We start from the raw sequence: 19,594 nt of genomic DNA on the forward strand, positions 1-19,594 counted from the left end.
GCTTTTACAGGGTAAATTCATAAATTGCCCGTCCTCTATAACACTGATAGAGAGAGATGCACAGCTGTTTGCTCCCCCAGGTATTAATCACTTACTCTGGGTTTATTAATAAACAAAAGTGATTTTATTAAGTTTAAAAAGTAGGATTTAAGTGGTTTCAAGTAATAACAGACAGAACAAAGTCAGTCACCAAGCAAATTAAAACAAAACACGCAAGTCTAAGCCTAATACATTAAGAAACTGAATACAGGTAATGCCTCACCCTCAGAGATGTTCCAATAAGCTTCTTTTATAGATTAGACTCCTTCCTAGTCTGGGCCCAATCCTTTCCTCTGGTACAGTCTTTGTTAGATCCAGCAGACATCTCAGGTGGTAGGCAGGGGTTTTCTTGTCACTGGCAGCCCCCTTTGTCCTGCTCCACCCCCTTTTTATAACTTTGGCACAAGGTGGGAATCGTTTGTCTCTCTGGGTCCCACCTCCTCCTCCTAAATGGAAAAGTACCAGATTTAAGATGGATTCCAGTATCAGGTGACATGGTTACATGTCACTGTGATACCCCTAGTCTCCATTCCCCACGGGCTGGCCCACAAGTACACAGGGAGGCTTTCAAGTAATTAAGGCCATTTACAACTGATTGTTTCTGGAGCACCGTTAATGGCCTACACTTAATGTTTACATCAGTGATACAAGTTTATATCCTGTTCTCCTAACTCCCGATATAGAAATAAGACATGCAAACAAATAGGATGAACACACTTCGTAGATTACAAGTTTTCTAATGACACCATACAGGGGGTATTTGACATAAAGCATATTCCAGTTATGTCATATTCATAAGCATATTTCCATAAAACATATGGAGGGCAACTTCACAAATGGGCCATCAAGCAGGCTAGACAGTGCTGATGCCAATAGGGATGTTGTCACCCAGAAGCATAGCACAGGTTTGAAATACAGGCATACATACATGTCTGTAACCCATAATACACAGGTGATACAAACACAAACAAGATTCATATCTAGCAAATTGACATTTTTGCAGATATCTTACATGGCATATCTGGCTGTGACTGGTGTCCCAGTGTGGGATAACTATGGTCATTCAATTAGGGTGAACTGCAAAGAACGGGGCAGACAATCCCCATAGAGCTGGTGGATATTCCAATACTTATAACTTCACATACAAAAATGATACATGCATACAGATAGCATAATCATAACCAGCAAAACATAACCTTTCCATAGACACCACATTCGACAACCTTTGTACAATATTTGCTGCAAATATATAACCGTGGTTGCACCAAGGATTCATATGGTCATATTCTAATCAGATAACGTCACCCCATAGCTAATGCAGGAGGGTCCGAGAGCTGGGGGTAGTAACCCATGTGGACATATTTCCCTCTGAGGCCTAGTTTTGGTTACAAGCCTGGGCTAAGTGTAGTCCCAAACACTGTCGCTATCAGGTTTCAGCCACTCCTGTGATGGGACGAATGTGTTCTGAAGTCTCTGGTTTCAGGAATGGGATTATCACTGTTCCAAAGAAGTCTTAATGACCTGTTGTCTCTCCATGGATACATCATAATGATGATCATGGTGTTATCAGGGAGCCAGAATGCAGTGATCTCCGTTCCTGTGCTGGCACTTGCAGCACAAGGCCTGCAATCCTCCAGGGGCATTCACAATACTAATCTGATAGCTCCCTGTGAATCTGGAGCCATGGCGAGATGGTACAGGCTCGCTTGGTATGATCTGATGTATGAGCCAATGCACACGAAGGAGGCAATGCCTCATGGCACTGCCACCTGTGGTCATGTCCTGGTGCTCTGTTGTATGGCGTGCACTGCTGGAGGTCAGACTGTTCCGACCCCAAGTGGGGACTGGCCCTAACCCCCAGCCTTGTCCTGCCATCAGGATTCTGGACTGTACCTGAAGGAGCTGATTGAGCCGGTGCTGACGTGCTTTAACGATGCTGACAGCCGACTGCGGTACTATGCCTGCGAGGCCCTATATAACATCGTCAAGGTGGCCAGGGGCTCTGTCCTCCCACACTTCAACGTGCTGTTTGATGGTCTGAGTAAGGTAAGTAGCTTTTCCCCTGTGTCCGCGTACCCTCCCCCACGAAGGTGCAGAGTAGGAGCCCTCACCTGTCACCCTGCTAAAGGGGCCACCGGTGCAGATCCCTCCTGCTGAATGGCAGGGTGCAGGCACACTTGGCTTTGGGGCCACTCGGCCCTGCTGTTGTAGGAATGTCTGCAGAAGGCTTAGGCTGCTACCCTCGCCGTGTCTGTCCCTTGTTCACAGTGGTTGCAAGAAGAGAGCTGAGCTGAAGATGCAGCCAGGAAGCGGTGGTCAGGCATTTCAGATCAGGCTTAGTGTCTGTCCACCTTCTCTTGCCTGGGGCACACCTTCCACTCAAGGTGATGTGAGCCCAGCTCTGCCCCATGCAACCATCTCCCCAGTCCCTTCCTGGAAACTCAATTTGTAGTCTGAAAGGAAACTGCTGGCAAGCAATGAAGTTGATTTAACCTGTGCAAGTGTCAGGGATGTCTTCTCATGGCTAACAACTTTGGGCATTGCTAGGAACCCAGCACAAATACAGGAACTCCTCACTTAAAGTCGTCACGGTTAACGTTGTTTTGATAAGTTGCTGATCAATTAGGGAACATGCTCGTTTAAAGTTGTGAAATGCTCCCTTCTAACATCTTTGGCAGCCGCCTGTTTTGTCCACTGCTTGCAGGAAGAGCAGCCCGTTGCAGCTAGCTGGTGAGGGCTTGGAACCAGGGTGAACCAGCAGCCCCCCTATCAGCTCCCCACTCCCCTAAGTTCTCTGTGCAGCAGCTGTCCCTCCCCCCACTGCCATGTGCTGCTCCTGCCCTCTGCCTTGGAGCTGCTCCCAGAGACTCCTGCTTGCTGTACGGGGGGAGGGGGAAAAGGGGGACTAATGTCAGGGTGTCTCCCCCCTGCTCCTGCACCCCACTTACCCCATCTTCCATAGAGCAGGAGGGGACACGACGGAGGGAGGGAGCTTCTAGGTAGTAGCCACTGTCTCAGGTCTCGGCAAGCTGATTTAATTAGCAAGGCAGTGTAAGCCTGGGGTCAGCTACTTAAAGGGGAAATGTGCATTTTTTCTCTCTCACAGGGTGTGTGTCTCTGTCTGCCCTCCCTCCTTTCCTGCTGCCTTGTACAGTGTTGTGAGAGTTAACCCTTGAGGGCTCAGTCAATTGCTAGTTCATTTAGCAGTGAGGCATTCCCTGGGAAATATCCCACCCTCTGACTCCTCCACCTCAACCAAGCTTCACAGTCATCACTGCGTACCAGTATTAAATTGTTTGTTTAAAACTTATACTGTCTGTGTGTGTGTGTGTGTGTGTGTGTATGTATGTGTGTATATATATATAAAATAATAGAGAGAGAGATGAGTCTGAGAAAAAATTCCCTGGAACCTAACCCCGCCCCAATTACATTAATTCTTATGGGGAAATTGGATTCACTTAATATCGTTTTGCTTAGTCACATTTTTCAGGAACAGAACTACAACGTTAAGTGAGGAGTTCCTGTACACTGGTCAGTCGGTCGGTCTGTCTGTCTCTCTTTCGAACCCTGGAACCTGTGATGGCATTTGTTTTTGTAACTTGCAGCTTGCCGCTGATCCAGACCCAAATGTGAAAAGCGGCTCTGAACTACTGGACCGACTTCTCAAGGTAATTCCCATTTCCCTTCTTTTAGCTGACTCTCCTAGGGACCCATGTCAGAAGGCCCCGGGGCGGGGGCGGGACAGAGTTATACATTTGTTACGTTTCAAGGGGCTGTACCAGCCAATACCATCACAACTTCATCCTGTGGCTGTGGCTATTTCTCTTTCCTATTGGCTGCTGCTCTGGTGGAATGAGATGTTGCTTTGCTGGCCATCTCAATGCTAAGGCTACATACACTTGACGTGTGACTGAGGGCGGGGAGAAGTTGCCTTGACCACAGCAATGGGTGAACGTTAATGAAAAGCTTATTGGAGTACCTGTCCCCACCATGCTGCCCCAGGGGAAGGCTCCAGTGTGATCGGTAGGTTGCATCTCCCTCACCAGGTACAGAGTGGGGTCTCTACCTTTTTTTTGTCTCTTGTCTGGGTTCCTTGTTCAGGCAGGTGAGCTGAACTGCTCTGTCTGAAGAGCAGAAGTTGTCTCTCGTAGGAGCCATTAATTCCATTTCCTGATCTATACACAGTGTGGTTCTTACCTGCTCAAACCTCCAAATGCTTCCTGCTCCTATTTCCTCCTCCTCACTCATCGGACTAACGGGCCCTTGCCTGCTCCCTTCCCTGCTCCCAAATGCCAGCCCAGCGCTTGGCGTGGTGCAGAGATCCCTGCTGGGGAGGTAGCAGAGGGTCACTGTGGGAGAGTCCAGCCCTGCTCCCACTCTCCTGTCCACTGTCCCATAAGACTGGAGCAGAGGGATTCACTGTTGCAGGAGATTAGTCATACAGTGTAGGTGAGCCCTAAAAAGGACTAGGGACGCTTCTCGTTACATATCAGGGTGGTTCAGTCACATGCTGTGGGGCATGAGCTGGTCAGTGCGTGAATCAAGGAAATTGTCCCCCTGCTTCCATGTTCAGGGTTGTGCATTGTGTGGAGTGAGTCTTCATCTGTTTCTGAAACCTCAGTACTGGCCACTGCCAGAGGGAGGATGCCTGATTCTCTGACCAGTTAGGACACGCCCTGTGGTCCTTTGGGTCAGGGACCAATAGCTGTGAGTCATTGCCTGGGCCTAGAATTGGCTGGTTTGAGCCCCATCCACTGTGGGTGACTTTTTTCACTTTCTAAAATATGTTCAGCCCCCAACTCGCTAAAAATAGGAAGTGGCCAGCTGGTGCATGGGGTCTGAGCGCTGGGGTGTGTGTGTGAGTCCCACCGCTGCCCTAACGTCTGCCAATGATGTTTGTTTCATAGGACATTGTGACTGAGAGTAACAAGTTTGACCTCGTGGGTTTCATCCCGCTGCTGCGGGAGAGGATTTATTCCAACAACCAGTATGCCCGGCAGTTCATCATATCCTGGGTAAGTGTGTATGGCACAGCACTTGTGCCATCTGCTCCACTGCTGAGGCTCTAGCGAGGGGCGACGCAGTTGTAGCCCAGGGCTGTCGAGCTCTTGTCCTGATTAAAGCTATCCAACAGCGGTGGCTGCGCTGCAGCTGGGGTTCAGTGTGCCCATCATCATGGCGTCTAGGCACATGTCCTGCACTAACTTAGCAGGTGCAGATGCACGAGGTTCACTTTGTTTTGTCCTCAAACTCACTTGCTCCTTAAAAGATTGAGTCACTCCTGGCTTATTTCCTGCAGTTGGCAAAAGCTGTTGGCTGATTAGCTCTCCACATTCCTGTTGCCATGGACTTGTAGAGTCCTAGAAGATAATGAAAACACATAGCACGTGCCTAACTTGCATAGCTCTTTGTACGTTCAAAGTAAGAGAGCAAACAACCCTTCCAGTGCCTGGAGGGAGGATCAGTATCCTCTGTTTTACAGCTGGGGCAAGTGTCATGGATTGACTAGTGCACAGGACATGGTGACAGCACTGGGATGAGAACTGCAACCTTCCCTGGTACTTAGTCCATTGGCCAGCACTGCCCCTTGCGATGGAGAGTCCATTAGGTCTGGAGTGGTTTGTTTATTTAACTTCTAGTCTTCTCTGAAACTCACTAGGACTCTTGTCTTCCTTGTTCCTTCCCTGAGTTAGATCCTGGTGCTAGAGTCAGTGCCTGACATTAATCTCTTGGATTACCTGCCGGAGATCCTGGATGGGCTCTTCCAGATCCTGGGAGACAACAGCAAAGAGATCCGGAAGATGTGAGTGGGTGGAGCACTGGGTAAACACTTGTTGGGGGACTGGTGGGAGATGCGCAGATTTCCCTGCCGTGGGGCTGGGGTGAAATGCTGCTTTCTGCTCCACAGTCAGAGACTCTTCCACTGTCCACAAGCCAGAGCTATGTAACAAAGGCACAAAGGAGCGTGCATTGCAAGGTAGAGCAAACTGGTTGTCTTAATAAATGGACTGAGGTCTCTAGGCCAGCACATGCTGCTGCTCCCAGCTCACTCTGGCCAGAGTTGACTGTAGAGCAGCAGTTCCCCCAACTTTTTGCTGGCATGACCCCATTTTAATGAACAATTTCCTTCCAGGATGCCAGACAGGATGGAGGGTGGGATTTGGAAGAGCAAAATGGTGCCCTCAGTACACCATGACCGTGCAAGCGCCATACGTGCGAAGTCATGCTGTGCAGAGCAAAATGATTCTCAAACTTTTGCACTGGTGACCCCTTTCACCCAACCAGCCTCTGAGTGTGATCCCCCCTTATAAATTTAAAATGCTTCTTTTTTAATATTTAACACTATTACAAAATGCGGGCGGTGAAGCAGGGTTGGGGGAGGCTGATAGCTCATGACTCCCCCCACATAATAACCGCGTGACCCCCTGAGGGGTCACAACCCCAGTTTGAGAACCCCCGATGTAGAGCATGGTTCTCCTGCTGCTCTGATCCAGGCAGAGATGGTGTCTGAGAGGCAAGGTGCTGACTACTGGGTCAGTGAGGCAGCAGCTCTCCATGGGTTTGTTTTCACTGCAGAGTTAGCTTGTGGTGTAACTGGAGTAACCAGCTCCTGTCCCCTGCACACACATCTCTACCTCGAGCTCAGGGGTGCTGTAAACTCAAGCTAGCTGGCCTGGCACGGGACGTGGGCTGAAGGTTAAATGCTGCTGATGCTCAAGCTCAGTAATGCGGTGGGGACGCAGCTGTTCTGTGCAGCTAACAGTTAGTCGGCGCAGTCAGTGTTTTGTAGTGTGGCTGGGCTAACTCGAGGGGAGTTCAGTTGAGTGTGGATAACTCACAGGCATGTGCCCGATGTTGGAAACGCACAAGCCCCCTGTTAGGGCGAGTGCTGACCAGCCCAGCTGGTGGCAGAAGATAGCTGCAGTGAGTCTGTGCATGTAACTGGTGATGACCTCGCTCTTGGTGTCAGTTCATATGTACCCAGGAAGGTTGGTGTGTCTCCCTGTGCTCTGTAGGCTAAGAATGAATCTGTTAACTGGCTTTCCTTCCGCCCTGCAGGTGTGAGGTGGCCCTCGGGGAGTTCCTTAAAGAGATCAAGAAGAATCCTTCCAGCGTCAAGTTTGCAGAAATGGCCAATATTCTAGTGATTCACTGTCAGGCTTCTGGTGAGTGCAAAGCCCAGCATGCTGGATGGCAGCCACAGTCCCTGTGACTCTGACCACAGCCTTTGATTCAGGGCTGAAGTCTGTTAATGGTGTAGATGGCACAGTTCTCCTCGGCAGCTCCCCACCCCGCAGGGAAAACAGGCTATAGTTCCAGCACCAACACAGCACTTGTTTTGGATCATGGTTCGCTCACGGCTGAACCAGCGCCAGGCCTTGGACGGGTTGTTTTTTGAAAGGGAGGATGAGCTGCTTTGCGTGGGGCTCTGAAAATCCTGTCCTGGGGAATCTTCCCACCATGCAATATACTTGGAAAGCTCTTTGATTAGAGCTGGCGGAGAATTGCACTCCTGGCCGAAGCATGGACTCCGAGTGTTAGGGTTCAGTAAGCCAGGCTCCATACGCAGTTAGTGTCCATTCACCTACCAGCACGGTCTGGAATTAGAAATGTTAGGGGGCGGGATTCACAAGTGCTCACCACTGCCCCTACTCCCCTCCCATGGAACCAGTGCCTTCAGGGGCAGTGTGAAGCCGTCAGGGAGTGCCTTGGCAGGTCACTGTTCAGGTTGATTCACCACTGTAGCCTACCAGCTGTAAGTTCCTCCGCCAGTAAAATGGAGCAGGGTGCTGTGTTTCTATAGCCCCTTCTGCCTGAGTGTCGAGTGTTGTATAGTGACAGTAGCAGAGGCTTTGCCACGACACCGGGATCCCTCAGTAATGATGTCACTGCTCAGCAGGACGGCTTGGACCAGTGACATTAGAGTGACCGGAGACCTTGCGGCAAATCCAGGCCCTGGTTTGTCCCATGCTGGGAAATGCTTTTTCGCGCACTCAGCAGAGTCCTGTGCTTGGCAAGATGCCTTGGCTCAAACAGGTTCCTCCTGACTTAATTAGATGAAAAGACCTTGGAGCTGCCCATGTGAAACCCTGCTGGAAGGCGGGCTCAGGCAGTGGCCAGAGGGCTAGAAGCATTGCAAGCATGGCCAGCAAGTCTGGGTCTCTGGGCATGCTGCTGTGCCCCATGGCCTTTAATGCTGTCACCCCGTGAAGTACTGCTTGCATTACATCGCTGATCCATTACACTGGAAGCATGGCCCTCCAACCAGCACTGCCTAAAGTGCCCCAATCGAGACAGCCCTTAATGGGATCTGCAGGCACTGAGCACCGAGGACACTTATTTAGAGATTTAGGCAGTAGCGTGTCGTCTGTGTGTGCACCACCTGCATTGCATGCTCCAGAATTCAGTGCCACAAGAACACGAAAGCCCTGAATATGACTGTGGCCATGGGACACTTCTGTCAGACCCCAAACATGCATGGAGTTATCACTTTGTAAAACAAAATGGTGTCCTCCACACAGCGTGACCTCACACGCCATTGAAGAATTGCGTGCCTTGCTAAAAGTGCCATGGCACACCACTGGATTTCATAGAATCATAGAATCTCAGGGTTGGAAGGGACCTCAGGAGGTATCTAGTCCAACCCCCTGCTCAAAGCAGGACCAAACCCAACTAAATCATCCCAGCCAGGGCTTTGTCAAGCTGGGCCTTAAAAACCTCTAAGGAAGGAGATTCCACCACCTCCCTAGGTAACCCATTCCAGTGCTTCACCACCCTACTAGTGAAAGTTTTTCCTAATGTCCAACCTAAACCTCCCCCTCTGCAACTTGAGACCATTACTCCTTGTTCTGTCATCTTCTACCACTGAGAACAGTCTAGATCCATCCTCTTTGGAACCCCCTTTCAGGTAGTTGAAAGCAGCTATCAAATCCCCCCTCATTCTTCTCTTCTGCAGACTAAACAATCCCAGTTCCCTCAGCCTCTCCTCATAAGTCATGTGCTCCAGCCCCCTAATCATTTTTGTTGCCCTCCGCTGGACTCTCTCCAATGTATCCACATCCTTCTTGTAGTATGGGGCCCAAAACTGGACACAGTACTCCAAATGAGGCCTCACCAGTGCTGAATAGAGGGGAATGATCACATCCCTCGATCTGCTGGAAATGCCCCTACTTATACAACCCAAAATGCCATTAGCCTTCTTGGCAACAAGGGCACACTGTTGACTCATATTCAGCTTTTCGTCCACCGTAACCCCTAGGTCCTTTTCTGCAGAAGGACCTAGGTGTCCCAAGGGCCAAGTGCCTCAGGGTTTCTGTGGCGTAGATAATTAATATGTTTAGGGTTTCTCGTTTTAGGTTTTACCTGATAAACACAGATAAAACACCCCATACAAAACCCACCAAAAACAGTTACTCAATTCGTGTTGGCTTCATCCCTTTCCCAATGCAGATTGTTCAGATAGGTGATGTCCCTGCTTCGTGGCTTGTATCCAAGGGCTTGTCTACACAGGGGAGTGATGTGGACTACGGGCTGTGATTTCTAAAGCGTACTAAGGTGTTGTGCATTAATTGGTGCATGTAGACCCTGCTGGTGCTCACTAAAGGTTCCCTAGTGCGGTTTAGAGGAGTGCTGTTGGAAACAGTGCTACTTGTACGTACAGAGAGCCCTGAAAACCCTGATTTTTTGGATGTCTACATAGAAATAAAAATAAACCCTGAAATATACTGCACACTTTTCTCCGGCAAAGTGCCATCCAGTGGACCCTGCAGGTACGAGACATGGATGCAGACAGACAGCTTTGGTACTCTGAGGAAGGGCTTGTCTGCACAAAGGTGGCATCTCTTTACAACCAATCTAATTACATGGTGCAAACCGTGGGCGCACACGTATTTTGAATTGAAAGCAATTGTATCTGTTTAAAATCTCTGAATTTGCATATGCCAGCTAAGCCTGTAAACTAGATCTGCCTCAGTTTTAGAATGCCAAGTTTCATCTCTGTCTAAATTGGTATTGATTATAAAATAACACCTCTAGTAAAACCGGTGTAACTTTGTGGGACCCAGGCTTGAGCAACTGAATCTGGTTTCATTAGATTATTGATGGAACAGTTTAAAAGGGTTCTGTTTGATTCCATGCATCCTGCTATGTGCGTGGCCTCTTTGCTGGGGATTTACCCAACTGCAGCCATCGGCAGCTCCCCCTGCCTTAGCTGCACTAATGCTGCAAGCCTTGGGTGGAGACAGGGTAAACTGCTCTAAGCCGTGATCTGCACAGGTGCAGTTTACTCAGGTCTCAAGCAGGGGTTTGCACAATCCTGGTGGTCACATTGCTGGTGAGTGGGTGGCTGGATCAGTGTGGAGGAGGCTGGAGGCCAAGGGGGAGGAAGGGGGCCATCTGGGTGGGTGGCCAGCACTCACCCTTCTGCTGGCTCCATTAGTTTTTTCAGAATTTTCTTTAAAGCAACCTTCCCAGCCCTTGTGGTTCTGAAAGAGGCCCCTGAGTGGGAGCCAGTGCAATGCTATCTGCCTGTGTTTGCAGACAGGCCTCTCCAGCTGCTACTCTGCGGCAGAACATGGAGAGTTAAGCAATAAATCCCCACGTGGCCTCAGGGGAAGGAGGGAGGCATGTAGCACATACATGGGCTGACGTGCTGTGGTGGTGACTTAGCTGTACAATTACTGTGGTGAGGAGCGTTATAAATGCTTAACATCAAGGCATGTGCTGTTCTCATGAATGTCAATGGGGGTTAACACTGAAGCCTAATGATTACCAGCACATGTCTGCATTTAGCGTTTTCACTAAGCATTTTTAACATCCAGCTACTCTGGGCGTTTGGGGGCTGGATCTTCGGGAGAACACCCCTCACTATGACCCCTGCTGATGAAACCAAAACCAAAAGTCAATTGTTATCCCATTGTGCGTGTTGCGTAATTTGTTGAGTTTGATCCATCTGGGTGCCACCTGCCTCTTCCTCAGCTCTCCTTGGTCTCTGTCTTCCAGATGATCTGATTCAGCTGACAGCCATGTGCTGGATGAGGGAATTCATCCAACTGGCTGGCCGGGTGATGCTGCCCTACTCCTCAGGGATCCTGACCGCCGTTCTGCCGTGCCTATCCTACGATGACCGGAAGAAGAGTATCCTTGTTACCCAGATCAGGGGAAGAGGCACTGCTGCCGAGCCCCAGGGTCTCTGCTTCCTCTTGGTCATACCGTCGTCACCAAGCATACGTAGCTATGTACGGGTACTCGGGGGGCTTGGCAAAACTCCTCAGGGAGCTAATTCCAGCTCTCCTGGCCAAAGAGGGTTTGGTGGAAGGCGGGAAAGAAACAAAAATTGTTATAATCTTACCCCTCCTTAGGCCCCTTGGTGGTTTTAAATGACATGACCAGGCCTGTGGAGGAGGGGAATTCAACTAGGTAAGATCTCTGTTGGGGAGGAGGGAAATCACATGCTGCATGTGTAATGGGGCCACTGCTGGCCCTTGGTGTCAGTCATTGGTTAGCCTGGGAAAATCACCTTCTCTGGGGCATGAGCGTGTGAACTCAGGAATGGCCCCTTCCTAGAGTGATACTTGAGTCCCCTTGAAGCACTGCCTCCAAGTGGGATGAGCTGCCCCATCTCTGGAGTGTGAGCGCTGACATCTGATCCCTTCACAGGACATATCTGGTCACCTGAGCAGATGCTTCCAGCTGTGCACTCTGGTGTGATGGGGGAGAAGAGGAGAGCTACTGGGTTCGGGGTTGCCGAGGTGGGACACAAGGAATTAGCCAACCCTCCTGCCACAAATATATCGTTCCCTCCCCCTTTCCCCCAAAAGGGGTGGGGCCAGCTGTCAGGGTGTATAGCTTACAGGGATGCTGCAGTGACTGGACGGGGGTGGGAACTATGTGCGGTAGGGGAGGAGGAATGGTTCTGATGTGTTCGTCTGGGTCCCTGCTGTGTGGCTTGTCTAAGGGGCTGCGTAAAGCCTCTTGGATTGGAGAGTTCCTTACATCCTCTCTGCTCAGGCATCAAGGAGGTGGCGAATGTGTGTAACCAGAGCCTGATGAAGCTGGTCATCCCAGAAGATGACGAAACAGATGAGGGCAGGCAATCCCTCAGCCTCCAGATGGAGCCCAAGGACGAGTCCCTCTCCCAGCAGGAGGTGACCTCCAGTGGTGAGTCCCTGTTCGTCTTGGCTTTGTCAGGACGGCACCCAAATAGCAGCATTCTGCTCCCAGGGCTGCCTGTTCAGACATATTCCGGTCAAGGCCTTGGAGAGCAGATGGGCAGAGCACTTGTGAGGTGCAACATGGGACCCATTTATTAGATTGGTCCATCATAGAATATCAGGGTTGGAAGAGATCTCAGGAGGTATCTAGTCCAACACCCTGCTCAAAGCAGGACCAAACCCAACTAAATCATCCCAGCCAGGGCTTTGTCAAGCCTGACCTTAAAAACCTCTAAGGAAGGAGATTCCACCACCTCCCTAGGGAACCCATTCCAGTGCTTCACCACGCTCCTAGTGAGTTTTTTTCCCTAATATCCAACCTAAACCTCCTCCACTGCAACTTGAGACCATTACTCCTTGTTCTGTCATCTGGTACCACTGAGAACAGTCTAGATCCATCCTCTTTGGAACCCCCTTTCAGATAGTTGAAAGCAGCTATCAAATCCCCCCTCATTCTTCTCTTCTGCAGACTAAACAATCCCAGTTCCCTCAGCCTCTCCTCATAAGTCATGTGCTCCAGCCCCCTAATCATTTTCGTTGCCCTCCGCTGGACTCTCTCCAATTTTCTTGTAGTGTGGGGCCCAAAAGTGGACACAGGACTCCAGATGAGGCCTCACCAATGCTGAATAGAGGGGAATGATCACGTTCCTCGATCTGCTGGAAATGCCCCTACTTACACAGCCTAAAATGCCGTTAGCCTTCTTGGCAACAAGGGCACACTGTCAACTCATATCCAGCTTCTTGTCCACTGTAACCCCTAGGTCCTTTTCTACAGAACTGCTGCCTAGCCACTTGGTCCCTAGTCTGTAACAGTGCATGGGATTCTTCCGTCCTAAGTGCAGGACTCTGCACTTGTCCTTACTCATAGAATATCAGGGTTGGAAGGGACCTCAGGAGGTATCTAGTCCAATCCCCTGCTCAAAGCAGGACCAATCCCCAGACAGATTTTTGCCCCAAAATGGCCCCCTCACAACTCTGGGTTTAGCAGGCCAATGCTCAAGCCATTGGGTTATCCCTCCCCTTTTGAACCTCATCAGGTTTCTTTTGGCCCAATCCTCTAATTTGTCTAGGTCCCTCTGTATCCTATCCCTACCCTCCAGCGTATCAACCACTCCTCCCAGTTTAGTGTCATCTGCAAACTTGCTGAGGGTGCAGTCCACACCATCCACCAGATCATTAATGAAGATATTGAACAAAACCGGCCCCAGGACCGACCCTTGGGGCACTCTGCTTGAAACCGGCTGCCAACTAGACATGGAGCCATTGATCACTACCCGTTGAGCCCGACCATCTAGCCAGTTTTCTATCCACCTTATAGTCCATTCATCCAGCCCATACTTCTTTAACTTGCTGGCAAGAATACTGTGGGAGACTGTATCAAAAGCTTTGCTAAAGTCAAGGAATAATCAGAATCAACTAAGTCGACACTTTCCCCACAGGCTTCTGTTCTTTTGCTGCAGTCCAGTCGGCTAAATGTGGTATAAAACGTTGGGTTCCTTGGCACTTCAAATCCTATTTCACAGCTGTGGCCTCAGTCGAGAGAGACATTCTGATCTCTTGTTCGTACAGTGCGCGGTACAGAGGATCTGCTCATCCTGACTGGAGCCTGAGGCTGCGTCTACACCGCAGGGACTGTACCTGTATAGCTACAGCACCATAGCTATGTCGGCATAATCACACAGTGTAGACACAGCCTGTGCCAGCAGAAGAGGTTTTCCATCTGGTGTAGGAACACCGCCTCAACACTGGGGGTTAGGTCGGCATAGCTACAGCACTCAGCAGTGTGGATTTTTCACACTCCTCAGCGATGCTGCTATGTCAAACTCAATTGTAAGTGTAGACCAGGCCTGAATGCTTCCATAAAATTAAATCCCAGACAGCATTGAGCGTTGTAACTTGGCATGGCCCTTTACAATGAGCAATGTATCCTCAACATAGCCCTTGCTCAATCTGAAGTCAAATGCTGCAATGCAGTGATTGTCCGTGGCAGCTGTAGTTTGAGCATTTACATCGTGGCAGTGAAATGATTTTTCCTTCCTGGTTGTGAGTTACGTCAGTACATAATTAACATGGAGTCTAGGGACACGGCTCTTGCCTTCTGCATAGGCCCCTGTAAGCATCGTTATTTGGGATTGATGAGAATTGTAATTACCTCACTCAAGTGCCAGCACAACCCAAGTAGTGTGCGCGTGTGTCCCTAAACCTTGTCACTTGCCAGCTACCGGGGTATTTAAAGGGACTCTGTCACCTGAAAAATCACATTTCTGTCCGAATTATTTTGCCTTCTACTATAGCGTAAAACCCAAGGCCACTGTAATCGACAGACTTTTCTCCAGTTTCCTTTATGCACTTGCCAGCACCATGTGTATTTGTGGTTGACAATGCGCAGGAGCACCTGTCAGAGGCCAGGACTGCATTGTGCTAGGTGCTGTACAAACAGAACAAAAAGACAGTCTCTTCCCCAGAGCGCTTGTAGGCTAGTCAGTTTCGTGGCTCCCCTGTACGGTTTGTGAGAGTTTCTCTTACAGGGCAGCCGTGGAAAATAAAGCATCTTTGAAGATAAGAAAACAAGGCCAAAACAAGCCAATCCCTAAGAACCCAACACTCTGTGACTAGATCCGCCCAGCGTGCACTCTGGGACTGCGATGGGCCCGCTGTGCACCCCTGACACTGTCCCCTGCCCCTGCTTGCTGGGAGCCAATCAAAAAAAACAAGCAACAAGCTACAAGCCAAAAACTAGCCGCCAAGCAACTCACAAGCCAATTAAGCCAAAAAAAAAGCCCAATTTCTGCATTTTTTTTCCCACGAGTTTGGCATGTCTGGTGACAACTAGGATAAGTGAGGAAAGGTTAGAGAATAACCCTCCCTCCCCTCTTTCATTTTGTTGTCTTTGCACACTTGACAGCAGTATCATAGTCTGTCACTGTTTCTGCTGCATAGTCCGTTTCTCCTGTTTGTGTTTAAAAACAGAGGAAAGAAACATTCAAAAATACAAAATATGACTGTAAAACCATAAACTACCTGGAGAAATCACAGCACAGGTGAAATACATTAAAACTACTTCTAAATAATTGTTGAAACCAATTACAATCAACTTGATGGTGCCTATTAATCAGGATCTATTAAACCTGCTAGGCTCTTTCACAGTTGAAATGTGTGCGTGTCACGGAGGCTGCACCCGGCACTGGGGGCCCAGGCTTGGCATGTCCTGAGAGGTTGCAGGGCTGCAGCCAGGGAAGGCATCTCCCAGCACTTTCCCCTCTGGCCGCAGCCCTGCCAACTTCCCAGAACCCAGGAGCCTCCTGCTCACACCTATGGCTCCATGCCAGCCTGTGCCTAGTTGGCAGTGCCACACTCGCCACTGGTGGAGCTGGGTATGAGTCTCAATGCCCAGCTCCTCTCCTGTCCTAGCCCCTGTGAGTAAATAACCCTCAGGGCGCCTGAGCACTCCTTGGCGTCCAGGGCATCCATTCAGACAGACCAATGGAGGCAGTTTTAATTTCTGCAGCAACAGTTCCGCGCACAGGGTGCTTTCCTATCCCCCAAGAACCTCTGCTATTGGCACACGGAGCTTGTGTCACCATCGTGTGTGTGTCTGTCTGTCATGTGGCTCCTGCATGTTCTCAGGTGTTACTCGTGGCCCAGTCAGACTTGCTGTCAGTTGATTGCAGGCTACGATCCTTTCCCCTCGCTTCCCCAGGGGAGTGCAGAGATCCCGGCTTGCGGAGACCTTCGCTCTACTGTTAGTTCAGCCAAACGTGTCGTTGGCTGAGCTGAGCACTTTTGCAAATGGCCTGTTGGGAAGTGAAATCAAGGGCCTAAAATGAAGAGCAAGACAGTGAAATGACGAGCCTGGGGGTTCTCTTGCTTCCACGATCTATGGTGAAAGGGTTAAGACGTCTAAGGCCAGAATTACATGGTCCCAGAGCAGGACTGTAACCAGATACTTCCTGTCACCGTATGTGCAGCGTGAACAAAACAGCTGGAGAAGGAGTTTTAACCAGCTGCAGCATTGGTGGTTCAGTGGTAGAATTCTCGCCTGCCACGCGGGAGGCCCGGGTTCGATTCCCGGCCAATGCAAGAGCAGGGTGTTTTTTTCTTAATTAAAATAATTGCCCTGCACCAACCTAACCCTCTGTCCTAGTCCGTCCTTTCCAGGGGACTGATTAAACAATTAGGAAACGTGTTACATCAGATTTCTAGCATCAGGGCAGAGGAGCAGTCACATGAAATACTATAACCTCTGTGAATCACACTTCTAGTGTTGCAATGGTGCTGTTCTCACTAGATCACACCTTACCCCAAGGGAAACCTCTGACACAGGGCTCTTTAATGGCCCCAGCCCTTCTCTGTTCAGTTGCTGATGCGGCAGCTTCAGTGTATGTGACTTGCAGTTCCTGGCCCGGGGGGATCCCTGGCACTCTGGGCCTGTCTGCACTATGGGGGCTATGGAAGCACATCTGTAGCTGTGCCACCCGAGCACCAGAGATGCTCACGACATCGATGGTCAGGGTTTTTCCATCAGTGTCACTAATCCACCTCCCCGAAGTCGCTGGAAGAATTCCTTCGCTCACCTAACTGCATCTACAGCGGGGTCGGGTCGGCTTACGTACAGCGCTTGGGGTGTAAATGTTTTACACCCCCGAGTGCCATAGCTGGGTCAATTTTAAATGGTGTTTAGACCAGGGCTCAGTCCTTAAACGACTGGTGCAGCCTTTTCCTGCAGCTGGGATGTTGGTGGCTCAGTGCAGAATTCTCGCTTGCCCCGGGGGCGGCCAGCGTTTGATTCCTGGCCAGTGCAGGAGCAGCCTTTTGAAATGTATGCCAGTCTATGTGGAGGGGCGTGGGACTGCAGTGGGAAATGCACAGCCCCAGGCGGCTCTTCCTCAGCTGAGGTTTTCAACCAGCATTGCTGTGTCAGTTGCTGGTTGACAGGCTGCCAGCCATTGGTAACCATGGGAGAGCAGGTGCTGCTCTCTCCCTCCGTCAGGGTGCTGGTTTGGGCACTGCAGAATCTGCTCTCCAGGGACTCTGAGCTGATCAGGAGCAGCATGAACAGCGTTCAGATCACCAGCTCCTTGTACAGAGTCACATCTGGCCAGGGTGGGGAAGGCTCTGGCTTGGAGCTGGATTTCCCCTTCATCACCTATTATTGAATGGCTTAAAAACCAATGCAATTCCTAGTGATATGTGCTGTGTTAAGAGCCCTGCATGTCTGTTCTCAGATGTATCAGTCACTGGATGGGGAAATGCCCAGATCATCTAGTTCAGTTCCATGAACTTAATTTTGGGGCAAGGTTGGGGCATTTCTTCCTCTGAAGTTAGGAAACCAGTTTGCAAGCCTTGATAGTGCTGGCTGGGTTCCGTTTCTGTAAGGGCTGAAAGGGGAGGGAGGCTGGGCTGAGGTGGGTGAGTAACACCTAAATGCTAGGTGGACTTGGAGAGCTATAGCTCAAGCTTGTGCTAGTGAAAATATCCTCTTGGTCGCCTTCCTTCAGCAGAGGGCACCGGGACCAAGGGAGAGCTCCTGTCTAACATGGGCCCATACACTGTGTAAAGTGCCTGCTGCAGTGTGGTGATGGACCTGGGGCTGAGCGCTTCCAAAGGCCTGAATGACCGTCCTCATTGCACAGATCTACAGGGTACTGTGCTGTTCTCCAGCCAGGGGGATGTCTCAATCTGCCCCATCGAAGGGTCTAACTAGTGTCCCTTTGATCCTCCTTTAGGTTGCCTGGAGGCCTCCAGCGATTCCAACCTCAGCAGCGCCAGCGTCTTCAATGTAAGCAGGTAAAGTAATGGTCATTGCTTGAGAATGGCGTGCATGGGATACAGGTCAGTGAGACCCCCTTTCCCTTTTGTTGAGGTGGGGAGAGACTTTGCAGGGACAAGGGTGCAGGTGAGGCTGGAGGGATATTGTCAGGGCTGCAGGACCAATAGAGGTGGACTGTCAGCGGGAGGCCTGGCCATGCAGGTTCTGGCTCTAACCAGTGCCTGCTCCTTTGCTCTGACAGACTCCAAACTCCTCCTTTGGGGGCCACTAAAACAAGGCACTTGGCCTTCTGGGAGCCTGGCATGCTCGAGGGCTGGGCGTTTGTGAGGCAGGAGCTCTCTGTAGGGGGTGAAGGAATCAGCACTTCACACACTCCAGGGGCAGAACTGCGACCCCACCTGTCCCAGCCTTCCCTGCTCACCCCCTTCACTTCACCCAGCGTGAGACCCTGACTACTGAAAAGGGGCTCGAGGCCCAATTCACAGAGACCTCCTAGAGGAGGGGAGAGGGCAAAGCAAGTTCAGCCATAGCCCTGCCTGCCTGGCTGGGAGTAGGGAAGCCAAGGAGATCACTGGCCTATTGCAAGTGTAGGCAATGGGTGCTGCTCTAGAAACCTAGAGAGAGTGGGAATAGCTGCTGTACATTTGTGCTCTGCACAGCTGGGGTGAAGTTACAGAAACTCTCCATGGGGTGCCCAATTGGGTGTATGAACAGTCAGCTCCATACCGTCCCACCTTGGTTACGCATGCACAGCTTAATGGAAGGCTTCGTTCCACGCTTGGGTAAAACCTGACCAATAGACTGCAATACCAGCAGCTCACCACAGAGTGTCACTGTAACTCAGGTGTTAATATGCCCTTGCACTAGTTTAAAGGCGCAGTCCGATCTCATGGGGTACTGTACCTGCCAGAGTCCCCTTGTTTGTGTTTGTGCCTTTACGGTCCTAGGCCCTGAATCCGTAGACACTTACACCTGTGCTTAACAGTAAGTGCAGCAACAGTCGCCATCGAAGTCAGTGGCGACTTGTCACCTGCTTTAAGTGAAGTACATGTCAGTGTGGGCAGCTCTGGGCCATATCTTCTCCCCTGTGTGTAACACAGCCTGGAGACTGACTAGCCAATGGGCTGTCAAATGCACCAGGTTAATGATAAAAACCTTACGCTGCCGAGTGTTAACTACTCACCGGTGGGCCAGTCCTGGGGTGTCCCATCCCCCGGTGCACCCCTGCCTTCCTTGGGAGCGTCAGGTCTCTCTCCTGGGGAAGGGAATACCATCCCAGATCTGATGTGCTGATCTGCAGTGGGGTGACGGGAGACCCAAAGACCCTGCCCGATATCAGAACCCTTTTGTGCTAGGTGCTGTACAAACGTAAGAGAGAGTCCCCGCTCTAAAGCGTTTACAACCAAAGGCGACAAAGAAGGTGGGCAGGAGGGGGAAAAGAAGCCTAGCGAGGTTAAGTGACTTGTTCCAAGGTCACCCTACGTGAATAACGTAGCTGAAGTCGACGTACTTAGATCGACTTACCATGGTGTCTTCACTGCGGTGAGTCGACTGCGGCTGCTCCCCCGTCACC

The 19,594-nt window shown here is 50.5% G+C and overlaps 1 protein-coding gene and 1 non-coding gene across 2 annotated transcripts in view; both read left to right on the forward strand.

Moving 5' to 3' along the window:
- VAC14 (VAC14 component of PIKFYVE complex) overlaps window positions 1-19,594 on the forward strand; it is a 205,545-nt gene that overhangs the window by 17,515 nt on the left and 168,436 nt on the right. The window contains exons 3-10 of the mRNA XM_039502852.1: window positions 1,918-2,085; window positions 3,645-3,707; window positions 4,947-5,054; window positions 5,733-5,842; window positions 7,099-7,205; window positions 11,041-11,175; window positions 12,049-12,198; window positions 17,978-18,038. Coding sequence (XP_039358786.1) covers window positions 1,918-2,085; window positions 3,645-3,707; window positions 4,947-5,054; window positions 5,733-5,842; window positions 7,099-7,205; window positions 11,041-11,175; window positions 12,049-12,198; window positions 17,978-18,038 — 902 coding nt within the window. The remainder of the gene's footprint in view (window positions 1-1,917; window positions 2,086-3,644; window positions 3,708-4,946; window positions 5,055-5,732; window positions 5,843-7,098; window positions 7,206-11,040; window positions 11,176-12,048; window positions 12,199-17,977; window positions 18,039-19,594) is intronic.
- TRNAG-GCC lies at window positions 16,261-16,331 on the forward strand. Its single transcript has one exon. It is a non-coding gene; the product is annotated as a tRNA-Gly (tRNA).

The sequence above is a fragment of the Mauremys reevesii genome, linkage group 16 (genome assembly GCF_016161935.1).
Source record: "Mauremys reevesii isolate NIE-2019 linkage group 16, ASM1616193v1, whole genome shotgun sequence".
In the NCBI taxonomy this organism is placed as follows: Eukaryota; Metazoa; Chordata; order Testudines; family Geoemydidae; genus Mauremys; species Mauremys reevesii.